Source organism: Colossoma macropomum, unplaced genomic scaffold (assembly GCF_904425465.1).
Source record: "Colossoma macropomum unplaced genomic scaffold, Colossoma_macropomum, whole genome shotgun sequence".
In the NCBI taxonomy this organism is placed as follows: domain Eukaryota; kingdom Metazoa; phylum Chordata; class Actinopteri; order Characiformes; family Serrasalmidae; genus Colossoma; species Colossoma macropomum.
Window position 1 is genome coordinate 25434759 of NW_023494803.1, and position 26141 is coordinate 25460899.

Genomic DNA, 26141 nt, shown 5'->3' on the forward strand with positions numbered 1-26141 from the left:
ACCAGTATGCCTTCCCAAGATGTATTGTAAATGTATTCTTAGTGAGTACTGAATATGTTACTTTTTTAAGTATTGTAATGGAATTACAGTACTTTTAGGACAGTGTATTTAGTATTCAGTCATCACTACCTTTTCGAAGTATTTTGCCCAGCATTGGTTATACGCACGTGTAACTTGTTGAAAAAGCTGATGGAGCCGTAAGACGTGAGTTCAACACAAAGCCAGGCTGCAGCTGCCCCTCGCTCGTTGTTGGATTTATTTGCGTTCTACCAGTAGAGGCCGCTAAAACGCCTGCAGCCTCCGTCCACATAACGGAAACTGCGTACAGGATAGGCATGCGCGGGCTGCAAGGGCAGGAAAAAAGTCTGAAACCCATCGCATTTATGGGGCTGTAGTTGGGCCGTTTCGGGCTCAGGAGCCTCGTTTGCTTTCCCCGAACTCAGAGTATTTCTTCTTCTTTCTGCGGAGATGGAGGGAGTCGCTACAGCTGGGAGGAGAACAAGATGCGCATGAAGTAGCTCGTCGCCACCTGGAGTAAGCCGAAGAAAAGTTTTCAAAAACTGTTCAAGTTAGGGATCAGCTATCGGAAACAGGTACTGTTTAGGATTTTAAAGCTCCATTTTTCTGTTACCAAGCCAGGGGCTCCGAGAACGACCTCCTTATCTTCGTTTTTCCACTGAACGCACGGGGTTCAAGTGCTTTTGCAGTCCACTTGTTACGGAGAAGAAAACGCCTTGTCTAAATATTAAGGTCGTCTGTGGTTTCATTGTGCAGTATTTACACGATGAGGTTGATCCAGAGTTCGTTGCTCAAGTATATACTACTATTGCAGTCTTTACTGAGCGCAAACAAAGCCATTGTATAACTTGTTTTGCTGGCATTCGTGGTCCTCTGCCAGCTCTGCGATCAAGAGTGGGAGGATCCTCTCCAGATGTGGAATGGCTGTGGTTCCAGATGTTAGTTGTAGCGAACAACTGCTACAATAGAAAGCAGTGATTGTACAAAGTAGATTATTTGTCGTGAAAATGGTAAACAAAGAGCAGATATTATCTCCATTGCTGATTCCTCATGCAGCTTAATGAATTTAACTTAAAGAACATAAAGTAATTATGAATATGATTCCTCCTGAAATATTTACAAGTTCTTATTACTGAAGAGTACATCATTATTAATGAATTTACTGATCTCTTAGTCTCTACATAGCTTCAAATGTTAATAGCCTAGTAGTTCACTTCATCTAATTGCTTAATTAGTAATTTATTACTAACAGTAGTAATTACATAGTTTTATGTAAGAAAACACACTTACTAACCTTTAATTGTCTCTTTTTAATAGAGCTTCAATAGCAGGAATGGCACCTGAAGACCTAAACCAGCTCTAGGATGACCGTCGCTCTGTCAAGGCTCAAGCTGGGGTCCTGATTGCTCAGCTGAGACGTGAACATGAACGGAGCTCTCATCGATCCAGTATGTACACCATAGAGCACCAGAGGCACTGAGGTGTGCAGCAAGAGCATCAGAATATGCTATCTCGATCTTCACGCTATATGTATAGCCTCGGAAATAGCAAAAACAAAGGTGAGAAGAATTTTGTAACCTATGCTATGGACAGCGCAGGCCTGCAGCAGTTCAGGCACTGTTGACCTGCTCTATTAGGATCAGATGTCCACATAAAACACCTGCTGACTCAGAGGCTCGGTGGTATTGAGCCACAGATTTCAAGCTTGTCACCTCCAGTTTTACACAGCAGTCATCTCAGCCGTAGGAGGAAAGCCAATGTCTGCCTGCAGCAGCACGACTCCTCCGACGCCCTTACCTAAAGCCTACCTCCACTCTCAGCACCCACCAACGCCACCCACTCCGTCCCCATCCCCCAGCCCCCCAGTGGCCCTCTACCACCGCCTGTCCAATGGCAGCCACAGCGCTCCCAGCCCCACGCTCTCTAGAGGATCTCTCCATGGAGTGTCCTTCCTATTGCAGATCGGACTCACCAGAGAGACGGTCAACCTGGAGGCGCATGACCTGTCACTCAACGCTGTCAAAGACCTGGTCTGCTCCATCATCGACCAAAAGGTAGAAGTTTTTAGATCTTGTCACCAGGTGAGGTTAAGCCTACGGTCATATTGATTAAACAGTTTTCCCCCTTAAATGTAGTTGGTCTGCCAAGACAAGGTTGGTATCTGAAGTTTGACCCCTTTTTTTACGATACACGTTATGCCTATAAATAATATTTCGTTTGATAAGTTGGAAAAGACAAAAAAAAAAACAAAACAGCAGAACCCAGTTTAAAGCATCGGTATAGTGTAAAAGCATATAACGCGTTTCACATACTGCTGCACTAAATCTAGTTAAATTGGACTAATTATGCTCTTCTTGTAATGAAATATGCAGTTGTTCAGTGTTCCTGTACTGATGGTATCCATGTCATGCTCAGAAAAGCATACTGTAACATAATTTATCAGAACAATGATAAAATATTGTCATATTCACCCGTCTATAAAAGTGTGCATACTACTGTGTTATTCCCGTTTTGAGCTTTGCAGTGTACTTTGTTTATTTTTATAGATAAACGTATGTGACTAAGTGTCCGAGACCACACAAGCAAGTCTGTTTGAAATTATTAACACCTCAGCACGGCTTGAGTGTGTGATGATTTAGGCTTGCAGTTTGCATGATGCGAATTGATGGGTTCAAGTTTCCATTACTTGTTAGCTACATTAGCCTCATAGCTCCAGTGCAGAAAGAACGTTTGACTACATTTGAGGTTAGGGGAAACTGTGTCTATTTGATTTATTGCCAAACTATACCTAAACAGTTGTGCCTCATTCTGTGGGGCACATGTGCAGCAGACTATGGTGTCCTCTGAGGTGGCCGGGTTTGGCCAAGATGCCAGGTTGCATGCAATCTCACCTGAGCTCGAACAAACTCCTCCATTGCATTCATTAGTATTTGTTGTTGAAGGATTTGTTAGAAACATTTTGGTATCAGCACTAACTATTTTTGGCAGGTATTTATTTTGGAAATATTACACTTATTTTTGACAGCATTGCTGTCTTATTTAAGCAAATAGGGCTGGAGGACTGTAGAGGAATTTGGATAATATCTAGTCAAGATTCACTTGAACATTGTAAGTATGTGAATAGTAGTCAGGATTTATGTTGATGAAGTCAAAATTTTGAAATTAAGTTTAATCTCAGTGAACATTGATTGAGTGATCAGCTTATTGTTAACACATATGTCTAAACAGTTCTCACTTAACTAATACCATGGCAAAACAGTATGAGGTTTTCATAGAAGCCTGAAGAGTAAGGCACTAAAATACCTGGCAGTAGTTGTCTTACTTAGTTGTCTGAAATATGTTACCAAACCTTGACAACTTGATATCATCCTGCATGTACCTCTCTGACATGAATGTATTTCAAAATTACATTTTAGGCCAAGAGCTTATCTCAGAACAATGTGTCAGGCATCAGGCGACAAATTCATAACAGTTTTGTGTCATAACTGTATATGTTGTAGCTTTTAAAGGCATTGAATGCTTCGGACGTCTGTTTCCTAACACCAGCGCTGTAAACAATTCTGACTTGGAAAGTTTCTCTAGACCTGAGCAGTTCACACCAAACAACTCAGAATGACTCTGTTTACTTCTTAGCAATTTAATTATGCAGAAATGCAGAAAAACCAGTGGAATTCCCTTCTAAGCTACTGTTGCTGATCATGAGTGGGAGGAAATAATAATGAATGATATTTCTTCATAGTTTTCTATCAGCCTTGTTTTTAATGAAATGCAAGCGTCCTACGTGATTTCCATTACATTAATTTACGTAAAAGCGTGAGGCTAATTGCCTAATGTCTGGCCTGTGCTGTAATCATCAGGAAGTCGCTTTAGGGGATAAGCAACGAAGGGGCATTAGCCACTGATTAAAGACCACATTTTCATTCCATCAGTTCTAAATCTGTTCACATCCACTGCGGAAAATACACTGACACAAACAAGTCAGCACAGGTGTGAGTGTTGATGCAGACTTCAGTCAAAAACATCATGAATGGCACAGTCATACATCAGCCTTTATCTGTTCACTTTCGAAACACCTACATGGCTGCATGTTTTCTTTATGGCTTCCTTAAACAAACAAATCAGTGTTGCTTTAAGAAGTTTGCACCAAATCACTCAAATGGCTTTTGTTGTGTAATACAGTGAACTAGCCCAGTTCCAGCCCTTTTTAAAACTAGATCACACTGAACAGCTCCATCAAAAGCACACCATTGTTCTCAGCCAGAACAGCCTGGCAGTCATGTGCTGACATGACCCGTTAACAGCACAAGATGCGCTCCTGCTCGCTGATAAGAGACACACTGTAACCTTGCGCAGTTCCACGTTAATCTGCTACATAAGCAGACAGACAGCATTACTAACACTCAGCGCTTGGCTTTGTGTACTTCTAGTCCAGTGCATTTCAGGTCAAGTTCACATTCCTGCAGGCCAGCGTAATGCCGTTATTCTTTATGAGGTTCATCGATGCTCGCTAGCTAGTTATCTCGAGCCTTGCTCGGGGGGGCTTGGGGGGGATCCAGTATTGATATTTTCTCAATGTTGCATGTTGGCAGGAATTTCACAGAGAGACAGAGTGCAGGCTCTTTTTCCAACTGGATCTTTAGATAGAAAGTTATTGGTTGGACTTCGTGTCTCTGTATGCATTTGTGTATTTTGTATTGAGTGCAGAATTTTATGGTCAGTTTGTAACATCTAACCAAAACTATTTTCTTGAAAAGAGGGAGATGGTTATTAGTTATTCCATAGTGCAACTAAATATTGACTGATATATTGCTATATGATGAAATGAACCAATATTAAGGTTACACAGAGGTAACGGTGATGATGATGCCGATAAAACTTGAACAAACTGTTCAAATATGAGGGAAGTCAGTCATTTGTAGGGATTTTTATGCTTTCATTATTGTTTACATTAGTAATAAAAAAGCCATTATTTTAATGATAAATCAAGTAATCATATACATGTAAATATCTTTCACTAATACATGAATTAGTGAGATCCTGCTGGTCTGGGTTTCCTTTTTTTTAAGTGATGCACACAAAAGTGATTAGAGGGCTAATAGTGCCCCCTTTTGGAGAATCTTTAGATTGCTAAACACGGCTTTGTAATGACTTGCATATACCCTGTTTGTCATTAAATTGCAAAGTGATTGCAAAGTGGATTCATCTAAAACATAAATTTTTAACACAATTTTTTTTTTTGATTGACATCAATTTTTAATCAAATAATTATGGTAGCTCTTCATACTCATAACAGCAACAAAAACAGCTGTCCTTTAGCATGAGGATAACACAAATAGAAGTGTGTAAAAAATAACTGATTAAAAATAGTAAAAGAAAGAGTTAATTAACAGAAACCAACAAAATTGCTAAGAATGTTATATAACATGATCGCAGTTATTTCAATTTTTATACTACTTAAGACTTTGGGAGTTTCGGCTGACATAAAAACTTGGCTATTGCTGCTATTAAATAAATTCATCTGAAACGCACTAAGAATAAGCTTGCGTGGCTGCTGTGAAAAAAAGCACAGTGCATCCAACAATAAAGGAAGGCTCATGCATCTTTTATACAGTGATAGAAACACGATAGTACAAAGAAAATGACAATTCTGCGCTCTAGCGCATTTCAGTGTGGCCAGCGTGCATATGCATGTGCGGTAACTGCTCTAGCAGCAGATTTGGAAGAGTTTATGGGCATCGCTAAATTCTCAATGGATCGCTGGCGAAACCCTTAGTTCGATATGGTTAAAATCAGGTTAAAATCTGTATTTGTGACAAAATTTTCCTTTCGATGTAGCCTCAATCTTGATGTGGTTAGAGTGCATACAGCAGACCCATTTGAAACGAAAGCGTGCAAAACCAAGCAGCGGTGTCCAGCTTGTGTTTTTGTGAGCTGTTCTGTATCCCTTTCCCCAAAGACCCATGGGATGAGCCGAAAACCCCATCTGCTGAGATCCAGCCCGGCAGGATCATATGGCTTTGATATCAGTGGAAAATATGACTCTGACTTCTCCCATCATCCTGGCCATCTTTACACATACGAGTGCACGCACATGCACACAAACACACACACTCACTTTTTGTGCTCAGTGCTGGTCCAGTCAACACGACACAGGCAGGAAAAGTGTTTTATATTCTGATATCTCATTAGAAATGCCTCAGGGTGATTTTTTTGCCTCTGGGGCATTACATTTACAGTACTGGAGGACAGCCAGGAAAAATAAATGATTCACTAGTACATTTCAAGCCATACATTCGTCTGCTGATATTACAAACGTTCTTTCTGACCTTCACAGTTCAACAAATTCATATTTTCTGGCTTGCAAAGGATGAGATCACTGGGTTGCTTGCTTGATTGGTTGTTCCATTATCATGATTTGTTTCAGCTACTACATTTGTGAACCAGATGTTTATTAATAACAGCATAGCATCGATGTAACATGGCAATGACTTGGCTCTGCATGCACATGTTCTCATTTTGAATGATCTAGAACACAAATATAATATGGTTGTAGTGGTTAAAGTGGAAGAAAATTTTGGCTTAACTCGGTCCTTGACGTGTAAACAAAGTCCTTGAGATTCATTCATGATTTATATTTTATTGAACAGAGTGTTATAGAGAAGACTACCAACTCTACATCTTTATAATAGGGGTGATAGGAACTAGAGGTCACAATGTCTAAAGTTCTCATCACATCTTTAAAAGTCATTCAAAAGTTTTGTTTGAAGCTGACACTGAAGCATTTCCTGGTGACCACTGAGCCATAGTATACCGCCATTGCACACAGGTCTCCCAGAGATGCTCTAACATAAGGGGCGATGGGAGCCCACTGCTGTTTAGCATTGTGGAAAAGTGGAGTCCCCTGCTCAGCCAATCAAATCAGAAGCATTTCCAAGTTTTACAACATTTCCCTTCAGCATTTACAGCAAAGTCAAAAATGTAGCATGAATTCATATAAGCTTACAAAAACTTTGTAAGTTTTAAGAAGTCATTAATTATTACTGCCATATACACCGGTCAGGCATAACATTATGACCACCTCCTTGTTTCTACACTCATTGTCCATTTTATCAGCTCCACTTACTATATAGGTGCACTTTGTAGTTCTACAGTTACAGACTGTAGTCCATCTGTTTCTCTGCATACTTTATTAGCCCCCTTTTACCCTGTTCTGGTCAGGACCCCCATGGACCCTCACAGAGCAGGTACTATTTGGGTTTTGTATCATCCTCAGCACTGTATAGTGACACTGACGTGGTGGTGCTGTGTTAGTGTGTGTTGTGTTGGTACGAGTGGATCAGACACAGCAGTGCTGCTATATTATGATACAGTGAAAAACTGATGATTACAAACTACAGCTGTTTAGCACTTCGTGTAGTTCAATAGAAATGTTTGGCGTGCTACTGTTGCTAACCTTAGTAGCATTAGCCAGAGCCACTAGTAAGAGATCCTTTCTGGATAACCACCTCTGCCACTGTCCGCTACAAGCTGCTGTGTCATTTGAACAACGTCTGAAATTTGTGAAGTAAAATCAAACTAGCAGGAATATTGAGCACAGTTTGTATGTTTGTGTTTGCTAGCATGTCAGTTATGCTAAATATGTGATACTTTGCCCAGCTTCAGCTCTTTTTCTGGTATAAAATGTTGGAAAATTGCTGCCATTAATGTTGGTATGATATGAGCTTGCACAACTAGCTACATTAAATCTTGGAGATTCATAGGTTACGTATTTTGCCATTAAGATAATTGTAAACATATTTAGCCATGTTGAGCTAATGTCTGAGAAAAGACACACAGCATATAACTAAAATCAGTATACATCTACCAGTTGATTTCATATTTTATTACACTCTTTTTTTAATCTTTTTTTGGTCATATAGTCTCCAGCAGGTTAAGAAAATGATTTCTCAGAGACATCGGCACAATGCCGTAAATGAATCTTAGCTGTCACAGCTTTTCCTGTTACTCATCTTACAAAACGTTTTTTTTTTTTTTTAAGACACATTATGGCTTGGTACAAACATGTGATAGAAAACATTTTGTAGATGAATGGCAGGACAGACAGTTTTTCCAGTGTACTCAGTGATTGCTATCTTCCTTTGGGGGAAGGTCATCTGAATCTCCTTCGACATGTTAGACAAAAACAACTGTTTGTGATTGGTTATTTTGCATGCCAGTCGAATGGAATCTTCCTGTACAAGGAGATGGTTTTTACCCACATTGAGTGACAAAACTCACCAGAGATGTGGTGATAGGAGAGGTGGCTATTTAAAAAAAACATTTGGCCTCATTCATCAACTGTTCTTAATAATAAATTTCTTCTTAAAACCCACTTTTGCAATTTTCACAAATATTCAGACATTCACAAATGTTTTCTTATTCAGAATTTGTTCTCAGATAAGAACAGAATCTACGCACCCAAGACCACAAACAGTTCTAGTGTTTGTTCTGTGGTTTAAGAACATGTCATGAATCTGACATAGACTTTCTCTCAGGACATTTCTCAAGAACAAATAAAAAAAAAACTTAGGAAGATATTGGTGAATGAGGCCCATTGTGTTTGGCCAGAGGGCTCATTTGCGTATATCAAGTGCAACGTCAGTACTGCAAAAGCCAATATCGCGATAATGATTAACAACAAAATATATTGTTGTTTAAGTTCTTGGTTTGGAGCACTAATGGATTTGGTGTCATTAAGCAGAGACCAGCTTATACTTTTCCACCTGCTGTTATGCGTATCACCAATGCCCTTCATGGTAAGGTGTTCCAAAAGCACATACTGTTTGGAGCTGTAAGTCCTTTTATTGGTGTCTGTAATATCTTGTCTGAGATAAGAGCTGCTAAATGGTAAGCTGAGTCTGAGCCATTTCAAACAAATTCAAAACCTGAAGCAATAACAGAGAAAAATGTGATCATACTGCTTTGGAAGAAAAATGTTTAGAGAGCTTCCAAATGACAGGGCTTTTGTGTTGAACTGGATCTGACCACAATGTTTCATCAGTATCGTGTCAGCTCCTGGATGAACTTTTGGTTCTCAGTTAGGTTTATAGTTTCAGATGAACTGCACTCACTGTAATGGAAGGGCACTATGCAAACCACACAGAGCTGCCTGGACTTTCTGCTGGATGCAGAAACCACACAGCTTGGCCATACATCAGTCCTGTGCCCTTTTCGTATACAGAGGGATGAAAAGCAGAGATCAGTTACGCTACATTGCTTATGGATGATGCCTGACCTGGGGTCAGGTCCACTGCCATTTGGGAAATGGGTACAGTATGCTGTGGGCTACAGCCGTTCTTGCCATTATCCAGGTGAAAAAAAAAACAAAACAGTGCACTGTTTCACTGAAGTAGAGAACTCTTCTGTTCTCAGGAAAGAGCAGCACTAGCTGGCTTTCTGGAGCCATGTAGTGCATAGCCTCTCAGTGCTTTGTGCCTGGTGTTTGATGGACATTGTAGTTCATGATGAGGGGAATAAACATCTGATAGTGAAGCGTTTCCTGTTTTGGTGTCGCCCTGGCTCTGCTGTGCTGCCACGGAGGGAGCAGTCACAGGACAAAAGTTCAGCATGCTAACAGTGACATGCAAGCAGCATTCCTCACATTTCCAAGAGCTGACGTTTGAGGAGGGCCTATCAAATCAAACATCTGAAGCCTGGAAAATCGAGTTAGCATTTTACTCTTTGAAGTCTTGTGTTATCAGTCATTTTGCTATACATTTGCCTTACATTATGTAATTATTTACATACAATTATGTCATTCTCAGAAATATGTTAACAACTAGTGATGCATCAGCACCATTTTTTTCAGACTGACTACAATTATGAGTACATGTTTTTAATACTTGCTGATACCGTACTGAGTAACTTATATAGAATTTAGTTGTTGTTAGTGTAAATGAGTGCAATGTACCTTAACAGTTAAAGTGTTAAAATCTAGGAAATTTTAAATAACGTGCATTAGGCAGCTATGCTACATTAATTCCCCTGGATCGCTTAGTGTAGCAGTGGAGAAGTGTAGTTTTGTTTCATGTCAGAAAACAGTTTCTGTACAGCTGTAAATAAAGTACATTCCATAGTTTTGATCCCCACTCCTCATCTTTCTCTTAAAACAAAAGTCTCAGTAGTACCGTGATAGTAGGAATCACATCCGGGGCTAATGCATCTGAAGAGCTCACTTGTTGACTTTTATGTCTTGTTGGAGTCTTTTGTATGGCTGGTTGAGGTGTAGTTCAGTGTCCTCTAAAGCCAGACATACACTGCGGTTTTAGAAATCTTGTTCTTTGGTGACTCACACTGTACATTTGAATAGACAAAGCCAACAATGTATACACTCATACTGCACGAAAATGTTTTGTCTGACTGACAAACAGCCTGTACAGACTACTCTGTTAATGGACACTTATCAGTAAAGCTGTTCTTTTAAAATACCCAAAAATACTGAGTGATGAGCATTGAGCAAACACACTGAGAGAACAACTTCTGACCACCATCGTGTCAGAAACTATTTACTGTGTGAGCAGATTCTGGTTCATGGCCAGTTTAAGTTGCTTGTTCATAAGCGTGGCAGTGTATACCAGGCTTACTTTACATGGTAGCAGGTGGTGTTGGATGTTGGTACTGGTGCATTTTTATGAGTAAATGATCATGGTATTGTGCTGATACCCGATACCAGTATTGGTATTGATGCATCCCTATTAACAACATACATTTTGGGTTAAAAGTAACAGATGCTTGGTCAAGGACAATTTATATTGTATTAGGCACATCTATTTTGAGAGTGATTCGTAATGATATAGTTAGTTGCATAATTTATCATTTACATTCAGTTTACGTTCTATATGGACAGGTTGTACTCAAGTACTCTGTCAACAGCTCAAAGTGCGAGTATTTGAATAGTGAAATCGCTAGGGATGCACCGATATGGGAATTGTGGGATGATGCCGATATCCGATCATTTTTGCGCATGTCTGCTGGTGCTGATGTGAAACATAGCCATTTATAAAATGTAGAAATGAGAACTAGATTCATTTGGATTAGCATTACAAAAAAACTGTAATTTTTTTTCCAAAATTACGAATGCAGTAAAATAAATAAAATGCAGACATTTAGCGATGACAATAAACATGTGATCAAATATCCCCTTGAAATATCAGTCAAATCGTATGTGGGAGCGAGATTTAGCAATGAACAAACGTGATGATGATTGGAAAATGATTTGGGAAGGCCTACATTCTAGGTTATGCTCGACATCTCTTTATGAAATTAAGTTTATTAATAAGACTAATCTTATTCCAGTTCACCTCCATAAGATTTCTTCAGAATTTTCAAATCTTTGCTTTAAATGTAAACAGGAAAGAGGTACATATTTGCATGTTGGTTATGTGACAAGATACAATTTTACTGGAAGAGGATACACTGTGAGCTTGAGAAAGTATTGAAGTTATGCCTAGATTTTTCTCCTGCTCTGTTCCTTTTAAACTTTGCTATGGAATCTGTACTTGATTATAAAGCATTTGTTTTTTTATATTAGTATCTTTGGGCAAGAAATGTATTTTGCTTCTGTGGTCACCTCCTCAGATTCCATCATTTTTGGTTGTCCCAGGTTACACTAGTGCTTCCATCAGAGCAACTGACAAGCAGTTTAAGTGAGAAAATGTACAAATTTCGGCGAATATGGCAGCTGTTGATATCTCATCTTGAGAAAGGGTTCTAAGGGTTCTTTTTTCCTTTTTTCTATTTTTTCCTTAATTCTAACATATACATTGGTAGCATGTACGTCCAAAGGCAATTGTGCCTGTGAACCTTTTGTGTTTTTTGTGCAAATAAAAAATGTCAGTTATAAAAAAAGACATATCGGTCAAATCTAAACATCTCCCCAATGCTGATTTTTTTGTTTTGTAAGCACATGTCTGCCCATACTGATATGATTCCAAAATCATCGTACATCCCTAGAACAGACACACCAAAACTTCAGTGAAATGCCAGTTTTTACGTTTTAACAGGACTATAAAATGTGACGCAAGTATTTATGTTATGTTATAGCTTGCTACACTAAAAAGCAAGTGCTTGATGTGAATGCACTGAGAAGAAAGAGGCGGCATGACTGTAACTAGGCTAACTACTTTAGCTAATGTTAACTAGGTCCCAAAACAGTAAAAATACTTTTCTCTGACAAACCAACATGTTGCCACATCATCAACTGAGAAGAAAAGACCACATGTAGAAGTCAAAGAGTCAAAGAGTCCAGTGTACCGGTTACCTCTAGTTTTAGCTCATTAGCTAATCTGAAAAGGCAGCCTGTATTCCTACAGTCAAATCTTCATTCCCTGCAGGTAACTGAATATCCTTTCATTACCTCTTATGGATACTAGAATATTAAAATGAGTCAGAAAGCACAATGCACAAATGACTTTGTGTGTTTGTTTCTATGAAAAAAAAGCACAAAGGTAAAGAATGTTTTTTTCTTTCTGCAAAACAAGACTATGCACAACAATATCTTTTAGTCAAATTTTATTGCAGTGAAACTTCAACTTACAAACACAAATGTGGGATTGGTTAAAAGTTTAGAAGACAGAATTTCTCTCATTGTTTGTGTGAGCTGTGAGTGATAAATAATGAATATATAATTACCACATGCTTTTCTTATCATCAGCAATAACTCTGGCTTCTAATGGTTAATGGAACTTTGCTGCTGCAGAAGATGTAATGTGGAATCCAGGGATTTCTCATCAGCTCCTAAACTGGTGTTGATGTGAGGTAACCATTGCACAGTCTGCTGTATTTCAGTGTAAATTTGAATGGTGGGGGAATGTACTTTGGCTCTGGACTTACCAGCCCCCTCATCTCCCCATCTGTCAGGAGGTATGATAAAGCTAGTTCAGATGAGGAAATGCTGTAGCTTTCCTGGCAAACATACTGGAAAAAAGCATAAACTTCGCACAATCTTTCAGAAGGCACTTTTATGAACGTTAAGCCTTGGTGCCCGACCTTGAAACACTAGAGCAGCTGGAAACACTGTACGGTCGGATGTTAATGTCTTGCATACAAGCAAGCTAGCAACCCTTCCCACTGCGGCATAGGGCAGTAACTTCCATTCCCTGGGCAAAGACTGCACAGGCAGCCACCACTACATTCGTATTGTCTATAGAATACAACACATGAAACTGTATTTGAAAGTAATATATGACAAAGCAGGAAGATTACTTTGTTTGTGGGAGATGAATGAAAAGAGTGATCTTTCCCAGTTAAAAGTTATTATTTTCATTTTGCTGTACTATTACAGTGTAATTACATAATTGCACATAAAGGGCCCATGTCCTACATTTTTCTGGGATTTTAAGTTTTCCACTGAGGTCCACATTTGTGTGGTTTTATGAACTGAAAACAGTCATAATTCATTTTTTATATGATCTTTGCAAACTCTCTTTATCACCTATTACTTGTGTTGTGTTTGATCTGAAGCACTCCTTGTAACGTCAGTGTGAATGGGTAGCCTGCTGTAGCCTGAACAGGTGGATATATGTAAATGTGCTGGTGTTCGTGACATCACGAAAACAGTGGATTGAAAACAGGCCATTTTTGCAGTTTAATTTCCATATATGGACTGTGTGGACTGAGGAATGGTAGGCTTTGAAATTTTACAATGTTTACATCTTACATCAAAGTCTCTTATTTAAAATGCAGCTTTCCATTATGTGGGCCCTTTAATAACATAGTAAGCACTATGTTCACTGTGTTAGTTTCGGTGTTAAAAAATGACAAAAATGTAAAGGATGGTTTTCTTTCCGCAAAACGAGACGGTGCAAAATAACTTTTCTGCAAATTTCTACTCACAAGCACAGATGTGGCATTGATGAAATTTTTAGAATTCGCATTGGAATTTCTCTGCTTGTTTCATTAACTGCAACTCTAAGGGTAAGTTGCTTTCAGTCAATATTTTTACCAGTGCTTAGATGGCTATCATGCACCTTGCTATTATTGTCTACAAGAAAGCATGCAGGTTGTGTTAGGCCTGTTCAAAACTACAAACACATTAAGCTACTGCCTCACATAGAAACTGAGCTCACAGATTGAAGCCATAGTATGGGACATGTAGGCAGTATATAATACTGCTAAATGTGCTATTTCTATTTCCATGGAAAACACTATCAGATTGATCTACCGAACTGGAAAAGGGGGGGAAATCTGCCTTCTGTTTTCTGAAAGGAACTTTAGCAATCCTCGCCCGCAGATTCACCGGGAGGATAGTTGTCAACATTAAAATGTTACCAGGGTAACAGAGACTTGGAAGCAGGCTGCAAAGAAGTCAGGAGAGAGCGAGAAAGATGGAGAGCATTAAAAAGGAGAGAGAGAGAGAGAGAGAGAGAGAGAGAGTGAGAGTGCACATGGAAATTAGAGTGTGCTATAATCCTACCGGCCAAAACTAACTGTGAAATGAACAGGAAATAAATTCCCCCAGCCCTACCCCAAAGGCCCATATAGCAAGCATCTGCTTACTCCTATGGAAGAAACAGTATTTCATTTGTCCGTCCAGTGGGATATATGGTTACTAAAAAAACATTCACCTTGACATTTCCTAGAAACCCAGGTCCACACTAAAACATGTTTTTTTGAGGGAACGGCAGTGGAGGTGTAGGGACGCAAATTGGGTTTAGGCATGCAAATCATGCGTTGTGGCAAAGGCAGATCTTGTATGTGCACTTTTTATTTACATAAAGGAACTCGGAATTCAGTATTAATACATTTCAAGCGAAGCCTCTGAGCATTTTATTAGAGTGAGTGACAGGCAGGATTAGTTCTGTTTCACACATTAGTGGATATTTCTAAGTGGAGGCCCCACTCATCTGCAGCTCTTCTGCTGAGAGAGCTGAGTAGCGAGGGGAAGTGCTCTCTTGTGAAGAGAGGGGCTTAATCTCTACCATCTGCAGTTTCACTTTTTGTTGCTCCTGCCCGAGTGCATGGTGGAACAGTTCAAGAAAACATGCTCCCACAAGTCAGAAATCATGCATCACGGCAGTGTGACTCATCAGACGGCATCGGCAGGCTGTGTATGTGTGTGTTTGAGAGTGAGGGTGATTACTCTGTGTTTCAGGCCAGATCCCACTGCTGATTTTCAGTGTGTGTGTGAGAATCATAGCCTGCACCACAGCCACGTGGATGTGTGCTTCCTTGGCAGCATGAGTGGGACATGGCTATGTGCATGGATGGAGTTTGCCAGCTAAGAACTCTATGTGAGCCTGTAGTTTTTTTTAAAGTGATAGTTTGGCTGAATGTCTAATTCGGACCGTTGTCCCCTTACCCTATAGCTTTCATAACAGAGAGTGCAGTTCATAGCCATGTTTTGCCTTTTTAGTTCAGCACTGAAGCTACAAAGCTAATCTAACTAACAGTTAATAGTAGCTTATGACCACTGGCTAGTACCGTGCAAATCTTGTCTTGATCATCACACAGTTGGTTTCTGTGTTTGTATGACAAAAAGTGATAAAACAGCTAAACACTGGAGTACCAACCATCTTGAAGCCTAGATTTTCTCTACCTCTCTACCAATTTTTATATGCTATGCAGTTTCAGAACCCTCCTAAGCTATGTATATTTTTGGTCTGAGTCTATTTGAGATTGAGGTAGCCTCTTTCTGCAGGCTCCATATTGGCCATTCCTTAGGAAGAACTATATTAGCTTTAAATAATGTATATAAAGTATTCATATTTTTGTGTAATATTTTTAATTGCCATAATCAAATAAAATATGTCCACAATAGCACTGTTGGCTGTTGTAAATGTTCTATGTTGAACTGCTAGTGAGAAATAAGTGATGAAAGGGGAGATGTGAGAACCAGTTGTGTTGTCAGGCATATACCTGAGTAGGGCTTGGCCATATGACAGTATTTATCATTATGGTGATACATTACATCACAATATGTCACAATATGCTTCTTTGAGTATCTCGTGGACATCGTCAGCATTTGAAAAACACTGAGAAGCTGCATATTTTATTATAAAGAGAGCATAATTAGGGAGGTTTAATTAGAAATACTGAAGCACAGGATTCCATATACTCTCTCTCTCTCTCTCTCTCTCTCTCTCTCTCTATATATATATATATATATATATATATATATATATATATATGTATGTACATGGTCCATTCTACCTCATTTGTTCAAACTGCAGTCCCACAGTAAAGAAAAACAATTACAAATACAAAGTATTTAGATCATAGATATTTACAAGGATTATGTTATGATCTATTTAAAGTCAACGCATTAATTGAGCAAAAATAAGCTAAATGTATACAAAATCTCTCTCTCTCTCTCTCTTTCTATGTATGTATGTATATATATATATATAGTAAGCATATACACACACGCCCTTAATTCTCAGGTCTACAGCACTGGTGAGAACCCTCTCGCTGTGACATTAATTCACACCTGCCTATAAAGACCGCTGTGCCCACCCAGATAAAAAGGACAGCACAACTGCTGCACAACAGCTAAACCACTGCAGCTTCCTTTATGTCAAAAATTGTGTACAATTGCCACAATAAAACAATAACAAACACTTCTCTAATTACTGACTTGCTTGCTGACCTACAAAGATGAAAATCCAATTTTATTACATGCAGTCAGTGTTACTGAAGAAAAAATGTGTAGTTCAAGCAGGCGGGACCTCCAAAAGAAATTGCTTTTATGGCTGCTGTGATAGGAGGTCAGTAACTCCATGCAGTGTGAGGCAAGTGTTTGATGATTTATGAATGCAGTCGATGCTAAATTGGTGCCTATAAACTTCCATTACTTTCACTCCAGTGTAAAAGTACTCAAACTTAAGACACCAAACATGTTGCTGATAAACTACATTTAGTGAAAGGGAAAGGGAATTTTGAAACACTTAAATCTTAAAAATTGTTAATAATTTATCAAATCTAATGAACAATGAAGTTGAGTAACTTAAAAGGTCATTTATCTTATTTAACAGTTTTAGATGTGATAATCTGTGATATTTAGAACATTTCATTGTTGGGTGTGGGATTATTTATCTTTGAGCTGCTGCTGCCGTGTGATACAAAAACACAACTTTTTGTAAATTTACAAATGCTGCCAGATTCATTTGGTCAGACCACTTCACGAAACCGTTTCATTGTTCCATCCACAAAGGCTGCTTCCTGAATTCAGCAAAAATAATCTATATAATGAGGTCATGATTTACGTCTCCAACAATATGACCAGATACAATTACTCAATTCCTGCATATCAGCCATTATCAAATTATGAAATCAAACAAGGTTTTTGTTTGGAAAACACTGACATTTCTTGGCCTGTTTATCAGTGTGGCACATCAGTGCTGCCGTTCTCTGTCAATCAAGTTCTTACAAAATAACTGCCTGCCAAAAAATAGCTATCGCTAACTGACATTGGGAGCCAAGTTCTAGAGTAGGGCTATATTCAGGCAATCGAGGTTCGTTATCAGACTGTCCACAAAACCACACTGCCCTAGTTCTGATAGAAAACGTTGGGTTCCTGCTTTTATTTGATTCTCAGTTGCAGATTCTGAATCTAAGTTGGATCAAAGGAGGCATTAGAATTTATATACCTTTTAGAGCAGGAAGGGAAAAGGGATAAAAGCATGCGTTATCTGTTATCCAGTAAGGCTGCACAGTGTATTGTTTGTTACTCATTATTGTGACTTTCAAAGTCAATGTTGCAGAAGCAAAATGCAGAAAACTGAACTACTGCGTTTCTGCTTTAAATCAGAATCAGAATCTTTTTTATTTTGTCAAGTATGTTACACAAACAAGTGCACACAAACTAAAACAGCAGTGGCAAACCATGACTGTTAATGCTTGGCCTATAATTCGAGCCCTTAATGGCAAAACTTGGTAAAAACGTGAGCCTTTTTGATAATACTAATTTCTGCTAGTGTCCCTTAGTCTAGTAGTTTGTTAGCATTAAGTTAATGACAATTCGCATTAACATTTTTTGACAGTTCTGGATTAAACACAGACATCTGAAACTTCGTTCCATGTTTTACTTGATGCTTATGACATATGTATTAATTTATATTTCAACTTGTAGCCGTTTCATAGTGACTCATCTTAGTCACTATGAACTGCTGCCACTGTTTTCCATTTTTAACAACCATCTGATTAAGCTGACGCTCTTATTCACAGTCATTGACCTAACTGGGACTTCCAAAAGGCCTAGAGCGACGTTTTTTTCTCATGAAAGGACCCATTAGAAGTTAAAACATGATTGGTTGATTCTTTTTTCACTTCCTACTTATGCTGAAGGTAATTTAACACATCAGGCCTTCTCTTCAGCTCCTGAAGTCTGCACCAATAGGAGAGCTTGCTTAGCTATATCTACGTAGATACTACAAAGAAAAACAATTCCTGAGTGGCCAATTTTCTGCTTGACATGTCAAGAATTCAACCCTTTTGTTTTTGTCAAAAACTTAAGATCAAAACAAGATTAGTGCTATAATACATGCAGAGTTTGAATGCTAGTATGATTCTATAGAAGAAAAATGAGCAAAAAATTACAGTATTTTTAGTTCTCAGAAGTCATTAGGGCTTCTCTGAAGGCCTAAAAGGCCCTAAGGGTTCCCTTCTGCTGAACAGACCACTCAAGTACACAGACTAAAATACATTATAAAGAAAATAAGATATTAACTAAGGCAAAATAACAATCTATGTGATGTGTATATGACAGCACATACACAACTAACTGGCAGTCTGGCGCAGTTTTCTTGCCTGAAAAATATGGACGTTAATTTATAGTATATAAACCCAATTTAAACCACAGTCACAATATTAGTGACGAAAAAATCACGATACTATACCTCCTCCAAATTGTTCAGCCCTAGTGATTAATGAGCCCCACAGCTCTGGACAACAAGCTGTTATGTGTGTCTAGTTGTGCTTGCTTTTATGGCCCTAACTTTTCCTACTACCACAAGAAAATGTATGGAAAAGATGATATCCAGGGTGAAAAGAGTTAGTTATAATCTTGCCAACACGCTTCATGACTCTGCTGTTGTATGTGTTAATGTACCTTATTCATTGCTAGAAGGATAATTAGCTCTATGTGAGAAAAGTTGCTCTGGACAAATTTTTGACTCCTTTTTTTAAAAATTGCAACATTTATCACAGAAACTTAAAGTTTGTGACTTTTGCCCAACATCATTAAGCCCTGCTGTCCAGCTCGAGGTATAATCTGGACCTCCCAAAGGTTCCTTGGGCTGAAATGACGAGGATCACCCACTGTGTCCCATCAAAGTAACGTTTGATGACAGGATGGAAAACAGGGTCAGGACGTACTGTAGCACACGCTCCAGGACACCCTGGAGCCCAGTAAAAACAAATCCAAACACATCTTGGAGCTGCTGTGATGAGCTCATCATTATCATTCCTAGCTAAGTGGGAAATGTCATTAACACTCTTACACCAGAGGCATTTGTAAATTTCACAGAGCTGCAGTAGCCACGTTGACCCCTCTGTTGACTCAGCAACTTGTTCCTAGAGTTGTATGTAAATCTTTCAGATAGCACTCTTTCAGGCAGATACACAGACCGTACATAAAGGATTTGCTCCATGACACGTGTTGAAAGTACATGCAGATGCTTGGCGCTGTGTCAGGTTCTGACCCCTCGTCATCCAAAACGAGCAAGAGGAGTCAGGAGTTCGTCCTTGGTTCATTTGTCAGGTCCTTTTACAGTTTAGAGCCGTATGACACAAGTTCTCCCAGCAGAAAAAAATGCCCAGATGTCACGGAGACACAACAATGGAGCCACTGTTAGCACTCGAAAATGGAGAGATTTCCTCCCATTATGTTAATAGCGGCAGGTTATTACAATGAAAACCATATGGAGGCCTGGCCTTTCTCAGCCTCCTGAGCTGTGGTGCTACTTCTATCGATCACCATAGTTTGGACAGATTGACAAAACTGTGTTGCGAGGTGTTTTCGTTAGCCTCGCTTTTCCTGTCTGCCCGTTGACTTAAGTGATCTGCTGAGCTGATAGCCCCTTAGCAAGGAAGTTAGAAAGGGTCTCGAAAGAAAGAACACAGACCTGATCTTTTTGGATTACGTGGATAAGGCTAGTGAAAAATTCTTGTCCATCACCAACTAAAGGAGGCAGCATGTCTGCATTTTGGCCTTTCACACGTAACTCATACGGTGGTTTTGTAAGGTGTTCCATGGTTATGCCTTATCTGAGGTCAAAGCCTTTCAATAACTGAAATGCTTAGGTTCATTGTTCAAAAAATAAGTTCTGTGAGGTTGTACCAGACAAAGAACTAGTGTTTTCAGGTTAAACCATGTATTTTAGGAGGTTCTAATTAGGGCCTGATTTGAAAGTTGTCACAGATATTGATTTAAAAGCAGTAAAAATATAGGCCAGTATAAATTTACGTAAATGATTAAATGACTCCAATTGTTTAGTTAAAACTTTTAGTGACTGATATAAAATTAAATGAGCAGCAAAAGCCTTAACTAATATTAATATATTTAATGCTAGTAATATTAATATTTAATATTGTTGTGCTGGGGCAGAGTTTCCCAGCGTTGTTAGTAAATGAATTGGTTTGTGTTTATTAGCTCTTTTTTTATTCCAGTTACCCACAATTCTCTTCATATAAAGTTTGTTTCTAATAACTAGGACTGTCAAATACTTTAAATAAGTAAAAATAATTAATCAAGTTTGTCTGATTTGCTCAAATGTTTTTTCCATTCGCATTAATGTGTTTCCATTCACGAAATTTGTTTGTACACACAGCTCTGAAGACGTCACGTCTGTGTCACACAAAGGTCACACATGTAGAGAGGGGTCTCAAGTTAAAAAACTTGGGTGCCAATACCTAGGGGGTTCTCTCTGAGAGGGTCTGGTACTTTCTGCTAACATTAGTGAAAAATGGACAAATAGAAATAGTCCAAAACAAAGTGGAATAAAATCTTTTTACTTCTTTTAATTTCTACATATTATATTAATACAATATATTATTTACATTTATTATTTAAGTTATAAGTTGAGGAGGTTTTTTCTTCTCATGTAAAGTTACCATTTTGGAAACAGAAGATTTTGTTCTGACAGTGATGATATATTTAGGCTTTACTGGCAGATAATTTGGTGATACAGATAAATCCATACAGTCATAATTTTGGTGGATTTTCTTTGAGAAATTATATATATATAGGCTGGGCCTTAATTCTAATTATTTGTTATTTTTTCATTGTAGTGACACAGTGGAGGAAAACTACATGTTCAATTATGTTCACTGTTTGTAATACAATTAGAAAAATTTAAAAAAAGATAAAAAATTGTGAAGAAGATTAAAGCAGGTTAAATAATTGCGATCAGCTCAGATGATGCGATCAGGCAGTAGTACAATGTGAATCTAACAAATACAGCTTTTTCGTTGTCTCTATCATATAGGGCACGTGCAGCCTGTTAACTTGAGTAACAGGCCTCTGAAAATTGTTAATGCACATATAATAGTGTGATGTTAAGGGGCAATGAATGCAGGCCAGTGAATTCTGAATCCCCCACAATGGAAAAAACACAGAATGAATGATACTTAAGGCTTTTTTTCATTGGAGCAAAATCCAGTAAAATGCAGCAAATTTTTAAGCAAATGTGTTTTAAGAAGATCAAGAGAAGCCTGAGCTGGAATTCTAGTTTGATGGATGTTCTGCTTGGTTTTTCTAGAAGTGGAGATTAGCCTCGTGGCTGAGGACTGCCGAGGGGAAGGAGAGGGAGAGCGTATTTGGTAGGGCTCATAAGTAGACTGGCAGCTTGGGTGAAATGTGAACCATATGAAGGCTAATGATGGTGCAGATGGGTTGCAAAGTTGGCCGCTCCTGGTCCCTCTGCTCCAGCTGCGCCGTGTTTTGCTTGGCTCAGTGCAGCCAATGGTGAGCAAATAGTTTTATGTAATGCACTGCACCAGCCCACGGCCTCCGGCAGGCTTAAGCTAGGCTGCTGAGAGCCATAGAGATTACAGGGCTGCTGTACAGCTGTCCGCTCCTGCGAGGCGTTAGTGCTGTTTAAGTCTTGAAAGCCTTTTAGAGTTCAGATGGCCACAACATGCAATACCCACAAGGCTGGATGGGGCCGGATGGAGGTAGTGCGCCATATATCCAATATTAGCTGTTTATTTCCAGGAGTTCCAGATTAGGTGTTTTCAGCATTTGAACATATTATCAGGTGTATTTAGTTTTCAAATGATTCATTTTGGGTACATTCTGACATGAGATATGTGAGGATTACGTGAAATCAAGTTTCCATCTGATTTTTCTGATTTTTATTCTGAAAATGTCTCGCGCAAATAAGGTATTTCTGTATTTCCTTAGTTCTGCATGGGATTCAGGTGATCCACAGTCAATTAGTCAGTTGAGATTATAGCAGATGTCTTTTCTCTGAGCCACAGACTTGATAAGTGGCCTACACAGACACATTTGTCATGCTATTGTGTTGAACTTCTTTCCTTTCCTTTCAGAAATGTTGTCTCATCAGAGAGATGTGTGCGATTGCCTCAGCTGACTTTTTGAACGTTGAAAGGATTTTTGGCTTTGTGAGCACCATCTGTGAAACAGATCTTTCCAGTTAAGTTCTTACAGTGTTTCTTGCCAGTTCTTATAAAGTACTAAATTAATAATACAGTTCTTAGTACTAATGCAAAGTATTTAACTACAGCACTCTAAGCAACTTGTTGTCAGATATAGACAATTGGTTTGTGAGATTGTATGTGTGGGGTAGTGGTGACAGGCAGGCAAGAGCCACTCCCCCCCCCAACCCCACCAAAAAGAGAAAAAAAAACAAAAAGAGAAAAAAAAACTTTTCCATGTCACCACCACGGCATCTGAGCTGCAAATACTCAAAATGATTTAGGCCCTCATTCATGTTTCGAGAGGGAAGACGTTCTCCGGAAGGCTTTCACAGCTTTCAGTTTAACAGCTATGGGTGAAAAGAAAAAAAAGTGCTTCCTCGCGCACTGCAGAATGTGCTTAAGCCAGACAGCACATCACGTATCAGAGCTGATTTATAACATAGACACATTAAAAAGAAAATGGATTACAATACAAATGATTCATTTTGTCCATCCTAAATCATCTTTTGACACTTAAATTGTCCAACTTGATAGCTGGAAAATATTGGCAATGGTGTCACCAGTCAGCTCAAGACTATCAGGCAGTTATTTGATAATTAGAATTATAGAATTACTGAATGATCCAAAACTTAGTCATCTTAAATTGAATCCTGTGCTCCTAATACTTCAGGGTTAAACTATTTGCATTCTGTCATACTTCTCATTCTCTCATACTTCTCATTCTCTCATACTTCTCTCTCATTCTCATTGCATTCCCGTAGGTTTGCCAACAAGTTCATGATATGATATTCATCATGATACATGAGTTAGGATGCTATAAATTACATATTTGTATATTTGTTTGTATTTCTGCCATATAGAATGTGTAGGCAAGCCAGACATACATAGAAGTATCTATAGAAGTAGCCTTATGAGATTAAGTGGCCTTTCATAGCTACTGCCATCTGTAGGCGTAAAGAATGCACATCATCCAGACTGACTGAAATGTGACAGATGTACATAAATACACATGAATACACATAAATAAATAAAAATTCAGTGCAAAGTGTGAATGCAAAATCATGAAAAATCAAATGAAGACTTAGTAATTACTCATAATATTAGTCGAAATGTGAAGCTCTGCATTATTGGAGATGCACTGATGGGAATTGTGGGCTGATACTGATATCTGATATTTTCATATACATATTCTCTGATGCTGATACATAAACAATTATAAGAAGTAGAAATTACACCTACATCTACCTGAATTAGCATTACAGAGAAATGAAACATTTGTATAGAGTTGCAAATGAGTAATATTTATATCTACTATATAATAAGCAGGAAAACAAATAAAATGTAGCTGTTTAAGCACTGTAGTCCAGTGTTGCATAACGTTTTGCTCTTCTAGAGTACAATAATTACATTATCACATATTTGAAATATTCCTCAAATCTAACCATCTGTCTGATGCTGATATCTTATATCATTGTGCATCTCTGTTCATTATATGTTACAGACAAGCTCAACCTATGTATGACCTACAGTAGCCTCTTCACTCCACTGCTTTACCTGTGCTAGTGCTTACTGCTTACCCATGTCCTCTGTTTGTCTGTAAACCTTGTTGACTCAGTTTGGGCAGTCTTCACAGCTTCTCTGCCGCTTCCTGGCAGTGGCATGTCTCATGGCAGGGCTCTAACCTGCTTCCAGCCTCAGGCCTGGGCACCAGCTGCTGCTGCGCTGGTATGGGAAACATGTGGAGTGGAGAGAGAGTGGACCGTGCCAACAGGAGGTGCCTCCTGCCCACTGGGGAAGTGTAGTGTCCAGGCCAGGCAGCGGCAGGAGAGCCAGAGGAAAGCCTTGCACTGACATCTCACACAGGAAGGATGCCTTCCAAACGGCTGCAGTGTCAGGCTCAGGCCGTAAATCTCTGTGTGACAGGGGTTAATGTGTGGAAGCAGGTTTGCTCTTTTGAAACCAGCTGGACTCAGCCGTTTGGGGGTCTGAGGGGGTTCTGTTTTGGTTTCACTCTATTTCCTTCACAAAACCTTCATCAGTCAGTGAAAGGCTGCAGAATCAGCTTCCTACTGCTCTGCTCTACGTTACCTCACATTTGCTAAACTCAATTAAATTGGAATTGGAATTGGTTCTGGTTTTAAATGTGCCAGTTCAAATTCCGATACCGCTGACCATTCCTGAAAATCAGACTGACCAAACTGGTAACCGATACTTTGTCAAGAAAGACAAAAAGATTGTGTACTTTATTACAGACAGAGTGCCTAAAACAGCCTTCAGCCTAAAGCTATTGGTTGTATATTAGGTTTAATATAAACATTCCTGGAGGGCTTTTCACTTGGAATTATGTAAAAACAAAAGCATCGTAGAAATTAAAGATGCACCAACATGAGACTGATATTTTTCAAGTATGTATCTGCCGATGCTGACCTCCGAATACTTATAAAATGTAGAAAATTGTGACTTAATGCACCTGAATTATCATTACAGAGAAATGCACTTGGAGGATAATGCAGCAAAATTAAATTTTTACTCATCTGCAGTATAATAATATACATTGTCAAACATTGGTTTGAAATATCAGTCAAATATAAACATCTGTCCAATGTCATCGTATATTTTTTTAAGCCTTTGGCTGCAGTTACTGATATCATTGTGCATCCCCAGTGGAAACATTCTGCTTAGCAAGCCATGCCAAGCGGCTGCTGGCATAAAACCAGCCTAAGTAGTGCAATTGGAAGTTAAAAACTGAAAAAGCTGCAACCTATTGACCTACTTAGTGAATGTGTGCAGAGAATCGAAATAAGGGAACATGGAATGTGAGATGAAGAGAGCTCCTTTCTCCTGATTCCTAAAAAGAATCAACGGAGATAACAGTTCTGAATTTTGAGGCCCACATATGATTTTCCCCACTGCTGCTACTGTTATACAAGTTGATTTCTCCGAAGCTCTAAATCCTGACTCAAGAACACCGAGTTCAGAGGCGTTCCAGCATCACGAAGAGAGTCTTCTCTTCAGAAGCATCCCAGTCAACAGCCTTGGGGGCTCCCTGTCTGGAATTCAATCTCTTTGTTCTCCTAAACTCCATGTGTACATGAAAGCCAGGAGCAGGGTGCCAACAGTAGAGCCATTGTTGCTGTGTGCATGCTCCTCCAGTGTCCTCAGCCGTGCCACAGGCACAGCAGCCTGAGCTAGACTTCTCAGTCAAAAGGGGGATGTACATTCATCTGCTATACATAATGGGATTCAAGTCACGCAGATTAGGCCCAGGCCGTGCTGTGTCAGATGGAGTTATGTAAGCCAGCACACAGAGTGTGTTCATGTTTCTGCACATTAAGAGATAAAGGGGGGCCCTGAGTACAAGGGTATCGTCTTTAACATGAATTAGACATTTTTTCATCTGTAAGTTATTTAGCTATGTTTATGGTACTTAACAACTTCAGATGGGTCATAGTTATTAACACTACCAGTCAACATTTTGTGACTAATGT

The 26141-nt window shown here is 39.0% G+C and overlaps 1 protein-coding gene across 3 annotated transcripts in view; it reads left to right on the plus strand.

The window, feature by feature from the left end:
- The first annotated feature begins 317 nt into the window (after positions 1-317).
- The window catches only part of prkd3 (protein kinase D3), a 67376-nt gene continuing 41552 nt past the window's right edge, over positions 318-26141 (plus strand). For 2 of the 3 annotated variants that reach the window (XM_036592818.1, XM_036592821.1), the window contains exons 1-2: positions 318-593; positions 1336-2072. In XM_036592818.1, the coding sequence (XP_036448711.1) occupies positions 1776-2072 (297 nt within the window). In that variant the 5' untranslated portion in view covers positions 318-593; positions 1336-1775. The remainder of the gene's footprint in view (positions 594-1335; positions 2073-26141) is intronic. The other variant, XM_036592819.1, reaches the window with a different exon arrangement.